General features: G+C 40.7%; 1 protein-coding gene across 2 annotated transcripts in view; it reads right to left on the bottom strand.

The window, feature by feature from the left end:
- Positions 1 to 12,960, bottom strand: part of DDX4 (DEAD-box helicase 4) — a 116,816-nt gene that overhangs the window by 55,287 nt on the left and 48,569 nt on the right. For both annotated transcript variants that reach the window (XM_050946952.1, XM_050946953.1), the window contains 2 exons: positions 10,865 to 10,960; positions 10,432 to 10,509 (listed from right to left, as the gene is read on the bottom strand). In XM_050946952.1, the coding sequence (XP_050802909.1) occupies positions 10,432 to 10,509; positions 10,865 to 10,960 (174 nt within the window). The remainder of the gene's footprint in view (positions 1 to 10,431; positions 10,510 to 10,864; positions 10,961 to 12,960) is intronic.

Raw genomic sequence — 12,960 nt, 5'->3', positions numbered from 1 at the left:
GATGGTCACATTAACACCACCCTATATCGAAAACCCACTGACCGCTATGCCTACCTTCATGCCTCCAGCTTCCATCCCGGGCACATCACACGATCCATTGTCTACAGCCAAGCACTGAGGTACAACCGCATCTGCTCTAACCCCTCAGACAGAGACCAACACCTACAAAATCTCCACCAAGCATTCTCAAAACTACAATACCCGCACGAGGAAATAAGGAAACAGATCAACAGAGCCAGACGTGTACCCAGAAGCCTCCTACTGCAAGACAAACCCAAGAAAGAAACCAACAGGACTCCACTGGCCATCACATACAGCCCCCAGCTAAAACCCCTCCAACGCATCATCAAGGATCTACAACCCATCCTGGACAATGATCCCACACTTTCACAGGCCTTGGTGGCAGGCCAGTCCTTGCCCACAGACAACCTGCCAACCTGAAACATATTCTCACCAGTAATTGCACACCGCACCATAATACCTCTAGCTCAGGAACCAATCCATGCAACAAACCTTGATGCCAACTCTGCCCACATATCTACACCAGCGACACCATCACAGGACCTAACCAGATCAGCCACACCATCACTGGTTCATTCACCTGCACATCCACCAATGTAATATACGCCATCATATGCCAGCAATGTCCCTCTGCTATGTACATCGGCCAAACTGGACAGTCTCTACGGAAAAGGATAAATGGACACAAATCAGACATTAGGAATGGCAATATACAAAAACCTGTAGGAGAGCACTTCAGCCTCCCTGGCCACACTATAGCAGACCTTAAGGTGGCCATCCTGCAGCAAAATAACTTCAGGACCAGACTTCAAAGAGACACTGCTGAGCTTCAGCGCATCTGCAAATTTGACACCATCAGCTCAGGATTAAACAAAGACTGTGAATGGCTTGCCAACTACAAAACCAGTTTCTCCTCCCTTGGTTTTCACACCTCAACTGCTAGAACAGGGCCTCATCCTCCCTGATTGAACTACTTCATTATCTCTAGCTTGCTTGCACATATATATACCTGCCCCTGGACATTTCCACTACATGCATCTGACGAAGTAGGTATTCACCTACGAAAGCTCATGCTCCAAAACCTCTGCTAGTCTATAAGGTGCCACAGGATTCTTTGCTGCTTCTAAAAATTATAGGTAACTTTCTAACATAAGAGTATTGAAACCATCTTGTGGTCATTCTATAATAAACCTGATAGAGAGAGAGAGAAAAATAAATTGATCACGGGAATCAAAATTGATTGTTGCCTACATACAAGTGATCATGATCTATTTATGTGCAAACAGAATATAGTCCTACCCAAGAATAATTACTTGCACTTTAAAAACAGATTTCTCAAAGCTGAAAACAATCATGAGCAAAACTGAACGGGACAAAAAAAATAAAACAAAGGCATAGTAATTGGGAACTGTTTAAGTATGTTTTCAGTGCCTACAAACAATTCCAAAATAATCATAAAACCAGCCACCTTTGGGTAAAATGACTAGTCTATTCAAAAGGGGAAGCAAAAGCAGCAATAATAAATCAAAAAATTATAATACATGGTAAAATGGGAAGCTGATACCAATGAGTACAAATCAGCAGTTAGGATATGCGGACAATTGGTAAGGGAAACTAAAGGTATCAATGAAAAAGGTACTGCTAGTATATTTAAGGAGGAGGAATTCTTTAAATACATCAGTAAACAACAAAATTCTAGCAATGGTATAGGTCCGATCCTAGATAAAGATGGTAAAATCATCTATCATGATAAAGAAAAGAATATATTAAATTCACATATCTGTTCTGTATTTGGAAAGAAGGATAACAAATTAGTATTTTATAGGAGGTAATGAATATTACCTATTCCATCAGTGACCAGGGAGGATGTTAAACAGCAATTAAAAAATTTTTTAAATGCAGTAATTTACATCCAAGAAAGAATCAGTAAGTTCTCTGAACCAATAATATTGGTTTTTAACAAATCCTGGAACATTGTGGAAGTTACAGAGCACTGGATAAAAGCAAATGTCATATCAATATTTAAAAAGGGTAAGCCCAGGTTAACTATAAGCCAGTTAGGGTATGTCTAAACTGCAATTTGACACCTGTGGCTGGCCCATGTCAGCTAACTCAGGCTTGCCCGGCTTAGGCTAAGGTGCTGTTTAACTGTGGCGTAGACATTCAGGCTCAGGCTGGCACCTGGTTCTAGGACCTTGTGAGGTGGGAGGGTCCCAGAAGTTGAGCTGCAGATGGAGCCCAAACATCTACACCGCAACTAAAAAGTGCCTTAGCCTAAGCCTGGCAAGCTTGAGTCAGCTGACCTGGGCCAGCCGCAGGTGTTAAACTTCAGTGTAGACATAACCTTAGCCTCACTTCTATCCTAGGCAAAGGCTCGTATGGACACAATCAGTAAAGAATTAAAATACGGCAGCATAATAAATATCAATCAACAGTTTTATGGAAAAATAGGTCTTGTCAAACCTGTTTTTTTTTTCAAATGAGATCACAAGCTTAACTTTATCAATTAACTCTTGACACAATATACTTTAATTTAGTTCTTCTGCATGACATTCTGATGAAAAATTATAACTCTATAAAGTCAATATAGCCGATATTAAATAGATTAAAAACCGGTTAAACAATAGTTTCCAAAAAGTAATCATAAAAATGGGGAATTCTCAACCAATGGTGGTGTTTCTAGTGGAGTCCCATGAGAGCCATTCCTGGCCCAAAGTCAATCTATATCTTTATCAATGATGTGAAAGAAAATATAAAATCATTGTGGGTAGGATTTACCATTTTACCAATTTTTGTCATCTGCAAATTAATGATGGGGACAGGTCAGTTATACTGGCCGACCAGGACTGCTTGGTGAGATGGATTCATCAAAATATCAGGTTTTTTAAACACAACCAAATACAAGGTAATCCATCTAGGAACAAAGAATATAGCCACACATGCAAGATGGTAAAGAGTATCCTGGAATGCAGAGACACAGAAAAGGATTCCAGCCAAGAGAGATAAACTGAACATGAGCTCTCATTGAAATGCTGTAGCTAAGAAGGCAAACACAATCCTTGGTTGTATAAGCAAGGAACATCAAAGAGGAGTAGAGAGGTGTCATTTGCTCTGAATAGCAGGACCATTACTGAATACTGTATCCAGCTCTGGTGTCCATGCTTCTAAAAGGATGTTGAAAAACTGGAAAGGGTTCAAAGGCTGGTTCTATAAGGCCCATCAGAATTACATTAAAGCTACAGGGCAGGAGACACTCCCAAATGCAGAGGATATACATGAACTAGTCCTTTTAGAAATTTTCAATCAAGAGGAATGAGAGACTGTGGTATATATTTAAGCAAAGGTGTATAACTATCAGACAATAGTTTCCAAATCCAGTCACTGTCACGCAAAGTAACTAGAGTCCCTGGAGGACAAATACTCGAGCTCCTTGTAAAATCTTTTCTTTGGCAACTAGACTAGAACCAGGAAAAATCTAACAGAGGTGGGCCAACTGACTGGGCATCAAGGAACTCCTGAAAACAGAAGATGACCAGGGACTCAAGCAGTTAAGAGACATATGGTCAGGATGTACAGATATTATCTGGTACAAATGAATTATCAACAAGTAATTTCTGACCCATAGTGAACTGGCCGTCAGATACACCACTGCATTGGTGAAGAAAAACAACAGAAGTCAAAGGGCATAACCTGGAATTGAAAATGGGTTTGCAAAGTTGCAGGTTGGATTGGCGGCACAGACACATGGGGACAGCCTTTGTTGTAGGACAATGAAAAATGCTGACACAAATCAGAAAGGCCAGGCCTCAATGCAGAAATGACCCTTGCACACAGTCAGCTTAGGCAGAACTAGTATTCGGCTAAACTTGTCCGCTCTCTTTCCCCTAGGATAAGTCTTAACTGAAAACTCCAAAATGTCCTCAGAAAAAGGAATAATTGTTTCTGGTGAAGTGAGCCTTGCAATGCTGTTCTTCACTAGCTTTTACCTAGACCAAATGAAGGAGGGCAACAAGATGGATGACAGAAAGGAACTTAAATCTATGGGAAGACCGTTCATTTTGAGAGCCAAATTTGTCCAACGTGGATTTTTAATTTGATGTGGAAAGCTTGAAAACTTTGACAAAGTTCTGTTCAAAGGGGGTGGGGTGGGGTGCACAGGAATAGAGCAGCCTAACGGAGTGTGGGAAATTTTTGTGTTTTTTTATTTTTCTTTCCTTTTCTCTTCTTGTTTCCATCCTAGGATGCTGATGTTGTGTGTGTCATGGTACACCAAAGCCTCTTCTTGAAAACATGAACTAATCACTTCAAATGTGGTAGAAACTCCCCTAACCTACTGGGCTATCCAGCCTCACAGTTGCAAAGTCTCTGCTGCTTCTGCAGCAGCTACAGCTTTGTTGCTCTTGCAGTCTATGACTTGCTCCTTGAAGACACAGAGGAATGCCTTTTTATTTTAATCCTATGTCTAGAAATAGAGGTGATACGTAGAGAGGGGAGGAGAGCAGGGCTAACCATGAACACTCACGTTTGAAATCACTTCCTCAAAAAGCTCTAAGCTTAAAAGCCTTACTGAAGTAGCACACCTGTACCACAAAATGATATACTCTCCTCCCTTAATGGCCGGACTGGTACTCTGCTGCGTTTTCTCCTAGAACATAGGTTTTCTACAAGCTTCTGTCCTCCAAAACTTGTCTCCTTATTGGTCAGGCACCATGAAGAGGGATAAAAATTAAAAGTGTAATGGAAAAAAGGAGTGGGCCAGAGGAACCGCATGCTTCAAGTGGAGGCAAGACACCAGGGAGTTAGCAAGGCAGTCCCAGTTCTCTGAACAGCTTCATCAGCTAGCAATAAATTTTAACAGCTCACAGAGCACTTAAATAAATAATCAAATCTCACCCAAACTCTGGCTTGTGTATTTCCAAATATTGGAATCTTGCACCACTGTGACGCTTTTTCTTGGCAAATTGTTCTATGATACTGTTCCGCTTCAATCCTGCAGTCTCATCTTTCTCAGGTGCAAGGAAAGCAAGGTCACTCAGCTGTGTCTGACACAGTGTTGAATGCATTGGTGAGAGTCAACACAACATTTCCAGAAAAGCATCAAGAAAACTTGACATTATGAAATTCAAGTAGCTTTGGACTCCAAATGACAAACTAAAACACCTCCACGGCATTTGCAAAGTAAGACATCTTGAAAGACTCATGAACCAAATCTAAAGAAAAATATGACTATTTTCCCATGAGTTTAAGAATTTCCTCCTTTGACTCTTCTAAAGCTATATTTTGAAGTCGCCAGGGATGGAGGAACCAAATAGTGTAGCTACCTGTTGAAATCCCTCACATTCAAATGTTAGTTCCCCAATCTTATTGCCAAAACCTTGAAGCATTTCCTTTGATGGTTATGCTTGACTTAACGCAGAATCATGTGAAATTTTGTCATCCTTGCAGCATACGTATCTATTCCTGTGGCTTGGATAGTTTGCATTTTCAAAACCCATTGCTTCCCACTGTTCTGAGATTCTTTTACAATTTCCTTCACATCTGAGTTTGCTGAAATCGTTCACTATGTTCTCAAATATTTGTAGGACTTAGAAAAAGGTAAATTTTCTTTGACTGCAAGATTCCAGAGACTGCAGTCCTGATAACTAAGCTCCCATGCCATAACAACAGATTGAGGAAGAACATCAAATCCAACAAGGACAGTTTGCTTTTTGCTCAAGGTGTGTCCTCACTCCTCCTGCATTGAGTGACAGTTCTATCTTCTAGGCATTCAACTATACTCTGAAAATTTACTATCATTGCCTCAGCGGCTTTCATTTGAGTTGCCCATTTAGTCTTGCCGAGTACTTTAGATGTAAAGTGTAAAACTGATTAATTAAATTGTTTTTAAAATGTTCACTTTATCAATATAACTTCTGTTCACCATTACACTTGTCTATATTGTAACTTCTGTTCACTGTTTGCCATATTGTAATTCAAACCCCATTTTAAAACGCTCACTCCATTTTGTAAAAGCTTCCTCCAACCTTCATTTTTGCAAATCCTGCTGTAATCTTATTAGTTTAGTTTAGATGTATGAATGAGGTATGTATGGATGATGGAATCAACCTCCAGCCCCAGCCTGTCCTGATGAAAGAGAGTTCAAAACACCACAAGCTGAAGATGCAGACAAGAGCCCTAATAAAGTAAAAAGAGTCCACCCTAAAAAGAAAAAAGGTACAATAGAAGGAAAATCAAAGCCAAGTCCTAGGCTGAAAGTCACGCCTGCAATTGACGAGCGATCAATCACCAAACCCAGAGGCAGCGTGACTGAGCAAGACCTATAGCCTCTGGATTCAAACTAAAGCCTACAAAATAGATGGGTGAGATAGAAGATTTTGGAAGGTAACATTCTGCTGTCAACATGGAAGGGCATCGGTGCATGTCCAAGAGACCCAGCTCGTCCTTGTACCCGGCTTTCCTGGCCAGTTAGCCGCCACAAGTTATGAACCCAAGCCGCAAACTCAATCCATATTCAGGACTGGTAACTATGCTGCAGCTGCAGAACGTGTGTGTGTGTGCGCATGTACGTGTGTGCGCGCGTGTGTGTGTGTGGATTAACATATTAGTTATCATAATAAAATTTGGCATCTTTGTTTTGCCCCCGAAAAGATCCTGTGTAGTTTTGTCTGTACAACAAAAGGTGGTCTTTGTTCTTCAGAAGCCTGTTCAATTTATTCTGCTACATCAATCCTGTCAACTTCTTTAGAGGCCTGAAGTACATCAAGTTCCTTTATTCTTTACAAAACTGTACTCTCTTGAGTAAGAGTTTGAAGATAAAGATGATTTTTAGGCTTCATTAGTTTTTGCCCATTGATAGAGTCTGAAATATTCATATATTTCCTGCAAAGCTATGAAGAAAACCTTCAGGTCTATACTGGCTTTACGTTCACCAGCATGAATCAACTAGGTTAACCTGATGTCTGGGCAATGGTTATATGGTGCATACACTATCTCCCTTGCCTGAAAGATATTCTCTCATATTTGCTTGCAATCCCCCATGAACTCTGGCCATAACACTAGCCATGATATCCCTGGTCAGACATGTATTTGAGGTTTAATCTGTATTTGCAGAACAAAACATTAGTTAACTGATCAAACAAGGATTCAGCATCTGCCTGCCTCACTGCTACAACGCGCTCTTTTACATCCACTTTTCTTAAGTTAAGCAAAATGGCTATTTGATCAACATGGCTAATATCCATAGTTGCATCTGCAATGACAGTAAAAAGAAAACAGAACCTCTTTGCAACTAATAAGTATGTGTCTCCAAATATCTGATGTTAAGAGACTTAGTTCATCAGCAATTGTCTTGCTCAAGTACTTGATTCTCTTGGCATCACTGATATGATGGGCAAAAGTTGTATTAGGTCTGGCAAGCAGCTTAAGGATGCTCAAGTAAACATCACAATTGTTGCTCTCCAGCACTCCGTGGTGGCTGTGGAAGGACTAAAATTTTGACTGTGTCAAGCAATATTTTAAGTATTTCTTGCCATTTCCTAATATTTTCAGATCTTTGTTTATCAAAACATGCATTGATACTATGATCCTATGAATATACTAAGCCACTGGATATGCAAACCTTCAAGCAGTGCATTTTTCATTCTGTAAATGAAAATGAAAAGTGGCAGTTTGTTTGGGCTGGCAAGGACCAATCATACAAGGATACGCAATCCTTCAGATTATAAAGCTGAATCTTTAAAGTAACTTATCAGATGGGGACTTGAAACCTATTTCAGCAGGGAGACTGGTTTGTCCTGTTTCATTGCTGACCTGCTCATCTACAAGGCCTTTGGTTTTGTTCCCTTCAAGTTTGTCTACACGTTTTAAACAATTGGCCTACCTATCAGCTTTCAAATCTCACACCTGAGGCTTCAAATTCTGTAACAGGAATACACAAAGACACAGGAATATACAACACTTCTTAGAGAATCAACACAAACATAGGAAAATTACCAAAAACAGCTAATTCAAGATGGGAGTGGGGGAGAAAATCTTTCAGAAAAAGAATGTAGGGACTGGGGGGGGGGGGGGGGGGAAGAGTTTGTAGGCCCCAGATATCAAACCTGTGAAGTGCAGCCCTGGAACAGTAGCTAAAGACTATGGCTGCCAATTAATCACAGTTAACTCAAGCTAATAACTCAAAACAAATTAACTTGATTAAAAAATTAATCACAATTAATCGCAGTTTTAATCACACTGTTAAACATAATAGAATACCAACGGAAAATTATACATATTTTTGGAGATTTTTGTACTTTTCAAATATATTGATTTCTACTACAACGCAGAATACAAAGCATACAGTGCTTACTTTATATTTTTTATTTAAATATCTGCACTATAAGGAAGATAAAAGAAACTGTTTTTAAATTCACCTCATACAAGTACTGTAGTGCAATCTCTCACGAAAGTGCAACTTACAAATGTAAGTTTTCTGTTACATAACTGTACTCAAAAATAAAACAATGTAAAACTGCAGAGCCTACAAGTCCACTCAGTCCTACTTATTCAGCCAACTGCTAAGACAAACAAGTCTGTTTATAGTTATGTGAGATAATGCTGCCCACTTCTTATTTATAATGTCATCTGAAAGCGAGAACAGGAGTTCACATGACACTTTTGTAGCCGGCGTTCAAGGTATTTACATGCCAGATATGCCACACATTTGTATGCCTCTTCATGCTTTGACTTTTTATCTTGTTACAGTGCAAATATTTGTAATAAAAAGTGACCGCTGTACACTTTGTATCCTGTGTTGCAATTTAAATCAATATACCGTATATACTCGTTCATAAGCCAAATTTTTTTAATAAAAAAAGGAAGCACCAGAGAAGAAGGTCAGCTTATGAACAGGTATAGAGAGGGAGAGATGGGACACAGCGCCTCCCCCAACAGAGGGAGCAAGGAGAGGCAGCACAGCCAGCAGAGACAAAAGGGAAGAGGTGGGGCCAGATTCTCTCCACTTCTGGCCACATTGCTCTCTCTCCAGCCTCTAAAGCAGCTGCAGCTCCAGGGCTGCAGCAGTGCCGCTTGGCCCTGCCCCTCCCAGAGCAGGCTGCGGCCGTGCCGCCCAGCCCAGCCCGCTGGAATATGCTGCTGCCGCGCTGCCTGGTCGGAGCAGCCTACAGCCGCGCTGCCCAGCCTGTCAGAGCAGCTCCAGCCAGGTCAGAGACATCCTCCCTTGGCCCTCCCCAGATAAGGTGGAAAGGGATGAGATGGGGAGAGTGTGGTGGTCCCAGGCTAGCGGTGGGGTCATATGGGGGGTGGTCACAGGGGTTACTCCTGACTCCCAGCTTCTCCCCAGCCAAAAAATTTCCCCACCAGTTGCTGTCCCAGCCTGTCAAGGTAAGCAGTTGGTAAGCCGGGACACTTTGTTTACTTAGGTTTGCCTCCATGCCTGCGGACGCTTGAGGTAAACAAACCATCCCGGCCCACCAGCAGCTTAACCTGATGGCCCGAGAGCCAAAGTCTGCTGATCCCTGAATTACAGAGTCGGCTTATGAATGAGCTATACAAATTTACTATTTTTACTTATCCATCTTGGCAGGGTCGGTTTACAAACGAACCAGCTTATGATTGAGTATATACGGTATTTGAAAATGTACAAAACACCCAAAAATATTTAAATAAATGGTATTCTATTATCGTTTAAACAGTGCAATTAATCGTGTTTTCAATCTCGCAATTTTTTTAAATTGTTTGACAGCCCTACTCAACAGCAATGCTAGTAATAGTTCTATTGTCTGATAAAGAATCAGACCACCAGCTCAGATATCCACCACCACCACAACCAATACACCCTGCTGAACAAACAATCTGAAAAACTGAATAAGCTAGTTGCCACCTACAATTTAAAGGCCTGAAACACTGATTCTTGGAGAACCCATAAATTTCAAGTACTAATTCTAAACCAGTGATCAGGAAGGTGCTGTTTCAATCTTTATAAAGTGTTGAGTAGTTAAAGGAATCCAGCCTGCTTTTTTGAGGGTTGAGGACATCATCATTCCAATGAGTGATTCATGTATTCTAGTAAATAGAAACCAGCAGGGCTGGGAGTATACATGTAGTTGTGTAAACATATCCAATGTCAGTAGCAACAAAATAATTCTATAACCTGGCTTCTGCATGTGATACCCCAGTTGCAGACACCCGGCTTTTCTCTTTAAAAAGAGGTAAGACTAAAAGCTTTGCAGACCCCTCCCATGTCTGTTAGTTTATCTCTACACTCAAACACAGAAGAAACTTAAGTTAATACAACTGTAAGAAAGAATGTTTAGGGTTAGTGAAGAGGAAGAGAATGAGCCGAGGAGCAAGCAGCCCCAAATAAATCAAAAAAAAGATTTAAATACTTTACAGAAAGTCTAGTCTTACCTCTAGGACCTCCAAACCCTCCTCTCCTAGAGATAAAGACGTTGCCAGATTGCTGTCCTCGTTGCTCATTTTCAGTATCTGTAGTAATTTATACCCAAAGTAATCAGAAAGTAATTATACAAAGTGGAAGTGTTCAAGCCTGAATTAGCAATTTCAACTCAATGAACTAAAAAAAAAGTGGCAATACCATCAAGTTATCTTTCATAAAACTATATTATTCCTAAAAAACTCCCACTCCGCAATACCAGAAGTGAACCTGTTCATGTACATTTTAAGTTTCCATATATTTCTGAAGCACAAAGACCATTTCATTAACTTGTACCTTCCTGTATGCCTTAAATCTTCTGGGAAAGCCCTCTGTCTGCTCAAGCAGTAACTGAATTTAATTTTTGCTCCATGATGAATACAAAAATCTGGATGCCATACAACTTACTTTGACTTTGTCCAAATCCTCCATGGCCACCTCTGACACCACCTGCAACACCTCTTCGTGTGCCAAGACTTTCTGAATAGCTTCTTTCCTGAAAACCTACAATACAGAATAATAGCAATTTACCACCTTAGTTTACACTATTATTTTGCATCCACAGACTTCAAAGCACTTTTTAGAAAGGAGAATAAACATCATGATCCCAAAATTATAAGTGGGAAACCTTAGGTATAGTGATTTGAAGTGACTTGTCCACAGTCTCAAGAATCAGGTCCTTTTCAGTATGCTACTCTTTACATTCAAGCAAATTTATATAAAAGCTATTCCAGGAGAAAACTGGTTCATTTTAGCCTCTAAGGATAGAACAAGAAGCAATGGGCTTAAACTGCAGCAAAGGAGGTTTAGGTTGGACATTAGGAAAAAGTTCCTAACTGTCAGGGTGGTTAAACATTGGAATAAACTGCCTAGAGAGGTTGTGGAATCTCCATCTCTGGAGATGTTAAAGAGTACGTTAGATAAATGTCTATCAGGGATGGTCTAGACGGTATTTGGTCCTGCCATGAGAGCAGGGGACTGGATTCGATGACCTCTCAAGGTTCCTTCCAGTCCTAGAGTCTATGAATCTATGAAGCAATTATTACAGTTCGCAAGACAACAAAAGTGAAAAGCTACCTTTTCTGTTGGTATTCCTTCTTGGTACTACACAGTGACATATATACAAGAGGAAGGAATTAAGACCTTGGACTATTCTCCCACATTGCACTTCTACATTTGTGGATTAAGATACACAACTCTCTACCCTCCAATCTTCCACTTTAGTACAGATTCTCCAATGGTTAAACCAGAAGACTGAGCCAGATCAGGATACTATACCTATCTCCACCACAGCACATGACACTTCTAATGAATCGCTTGTCTCAATGCACCAATAATGTAATGAAGTAGTCTCAGTTTAACAACTGTCTAATCCTGTGTACCTGTACTTTTATTTGATTTTACTCGTGAAAAAACGGCTAAGAATATGGAATACAGTACAGCAGATAATTTCAGATTTCTGGTACCAAAACTTCTTGTCAAGTTAGGGTTTCAGCTGACACTTATCAAGAAAACCTTGCTCCACTTTGCAAGGTTAAGTGTGTCTGGTAGTCCTTTCTGCTGTTCACTAGAAAATTCCAGACAGGAGAAGAGTACAACTGCAGCAGATGAGCTGAGAGAAGAAGGAATTTGAGATCCCTTCACTCTGACACAGTACACATAAGAACACAGGCAAGGTCTTTGGCTGGGAAACCAAAAGGTTCACAACATCTGGGAATCAAACTGGATCACGCAGAAGTGATCCGTATCAGCTTGGCAGAGTCCTGAATAATCTTGAAGAACACTCTAGAAATCAGTGGGACCAGTGAGTAAGCATAATCATGTGATCATCTCTGATGTAAGAAAGCATCAGACAGGAATTCTGAACTCAGACCTCTCCCTCAGGTCCACTCAAGCGTAGCCCACTCAAAGGAGATGTCCTGGAGAATGGAGTTTGATCTCACACCTGTGACTGGAAAAGAAGAGCCTGCTTAACTGGTCTTCTACACTGTCCTACAGGCCAGTATGCATACTATCAAAAGGGAGATTTGGTATATGATACACTAGATCCATAGTCTGATAGCTTCTTAATTTAGGGTGAAAAATCTCACCCAGTGCTGCAGGTTGGCACAGACCATGGTATGCATAGTGTCCATTGTTATTAGTATAGAACAAGTGATGGAAAAAACTCAAGCAGCTTTGTGCATTGCTCTGAGTTCCCACAGACTGAAATGCATCTGCGTCTCTCATGCAGTTCGAAGGCCCTGCACTTGCAGACCTTTCATGTTAATTCCCTACCCCAAGAGCATGATCACTAGATTCTTGGATGGGAGGGAGAGGTGCAAAGGAGACTCCTCTTTTCAGACGTTTTGGGGTCTACCATTTCAGGGAGAACAGAAAGGGACGTATCCACATGATGCTTGGTGGGGGCATATACTGACCTCAGCCAGACTGACATGCATCCAAAGGCATAGTCTAGCATGTAGCACAACAAAGGGCACAAAGCCATGTGCCTAAATGTGAGA

Source organism: Gopherus flavomarginatus, chromosome 3, assembly GCF_025201925.1.
Source record: "Gopherus flavomarginatus isolate rGopFla2 chromosome 3, rGopFla2.mat.asm, whole genome shotgun sequence".
Taxonomy (NCBI): Eukaryota; Metazoa; Chordata; order Testudines; family Testudinidae; genus Gopherus; species Gopherus flavomarginatus.
Note: the sequence above shows the minus strand (reverse complement) of the source record. Positions and strands in the feature narration are given on the sequence as shown.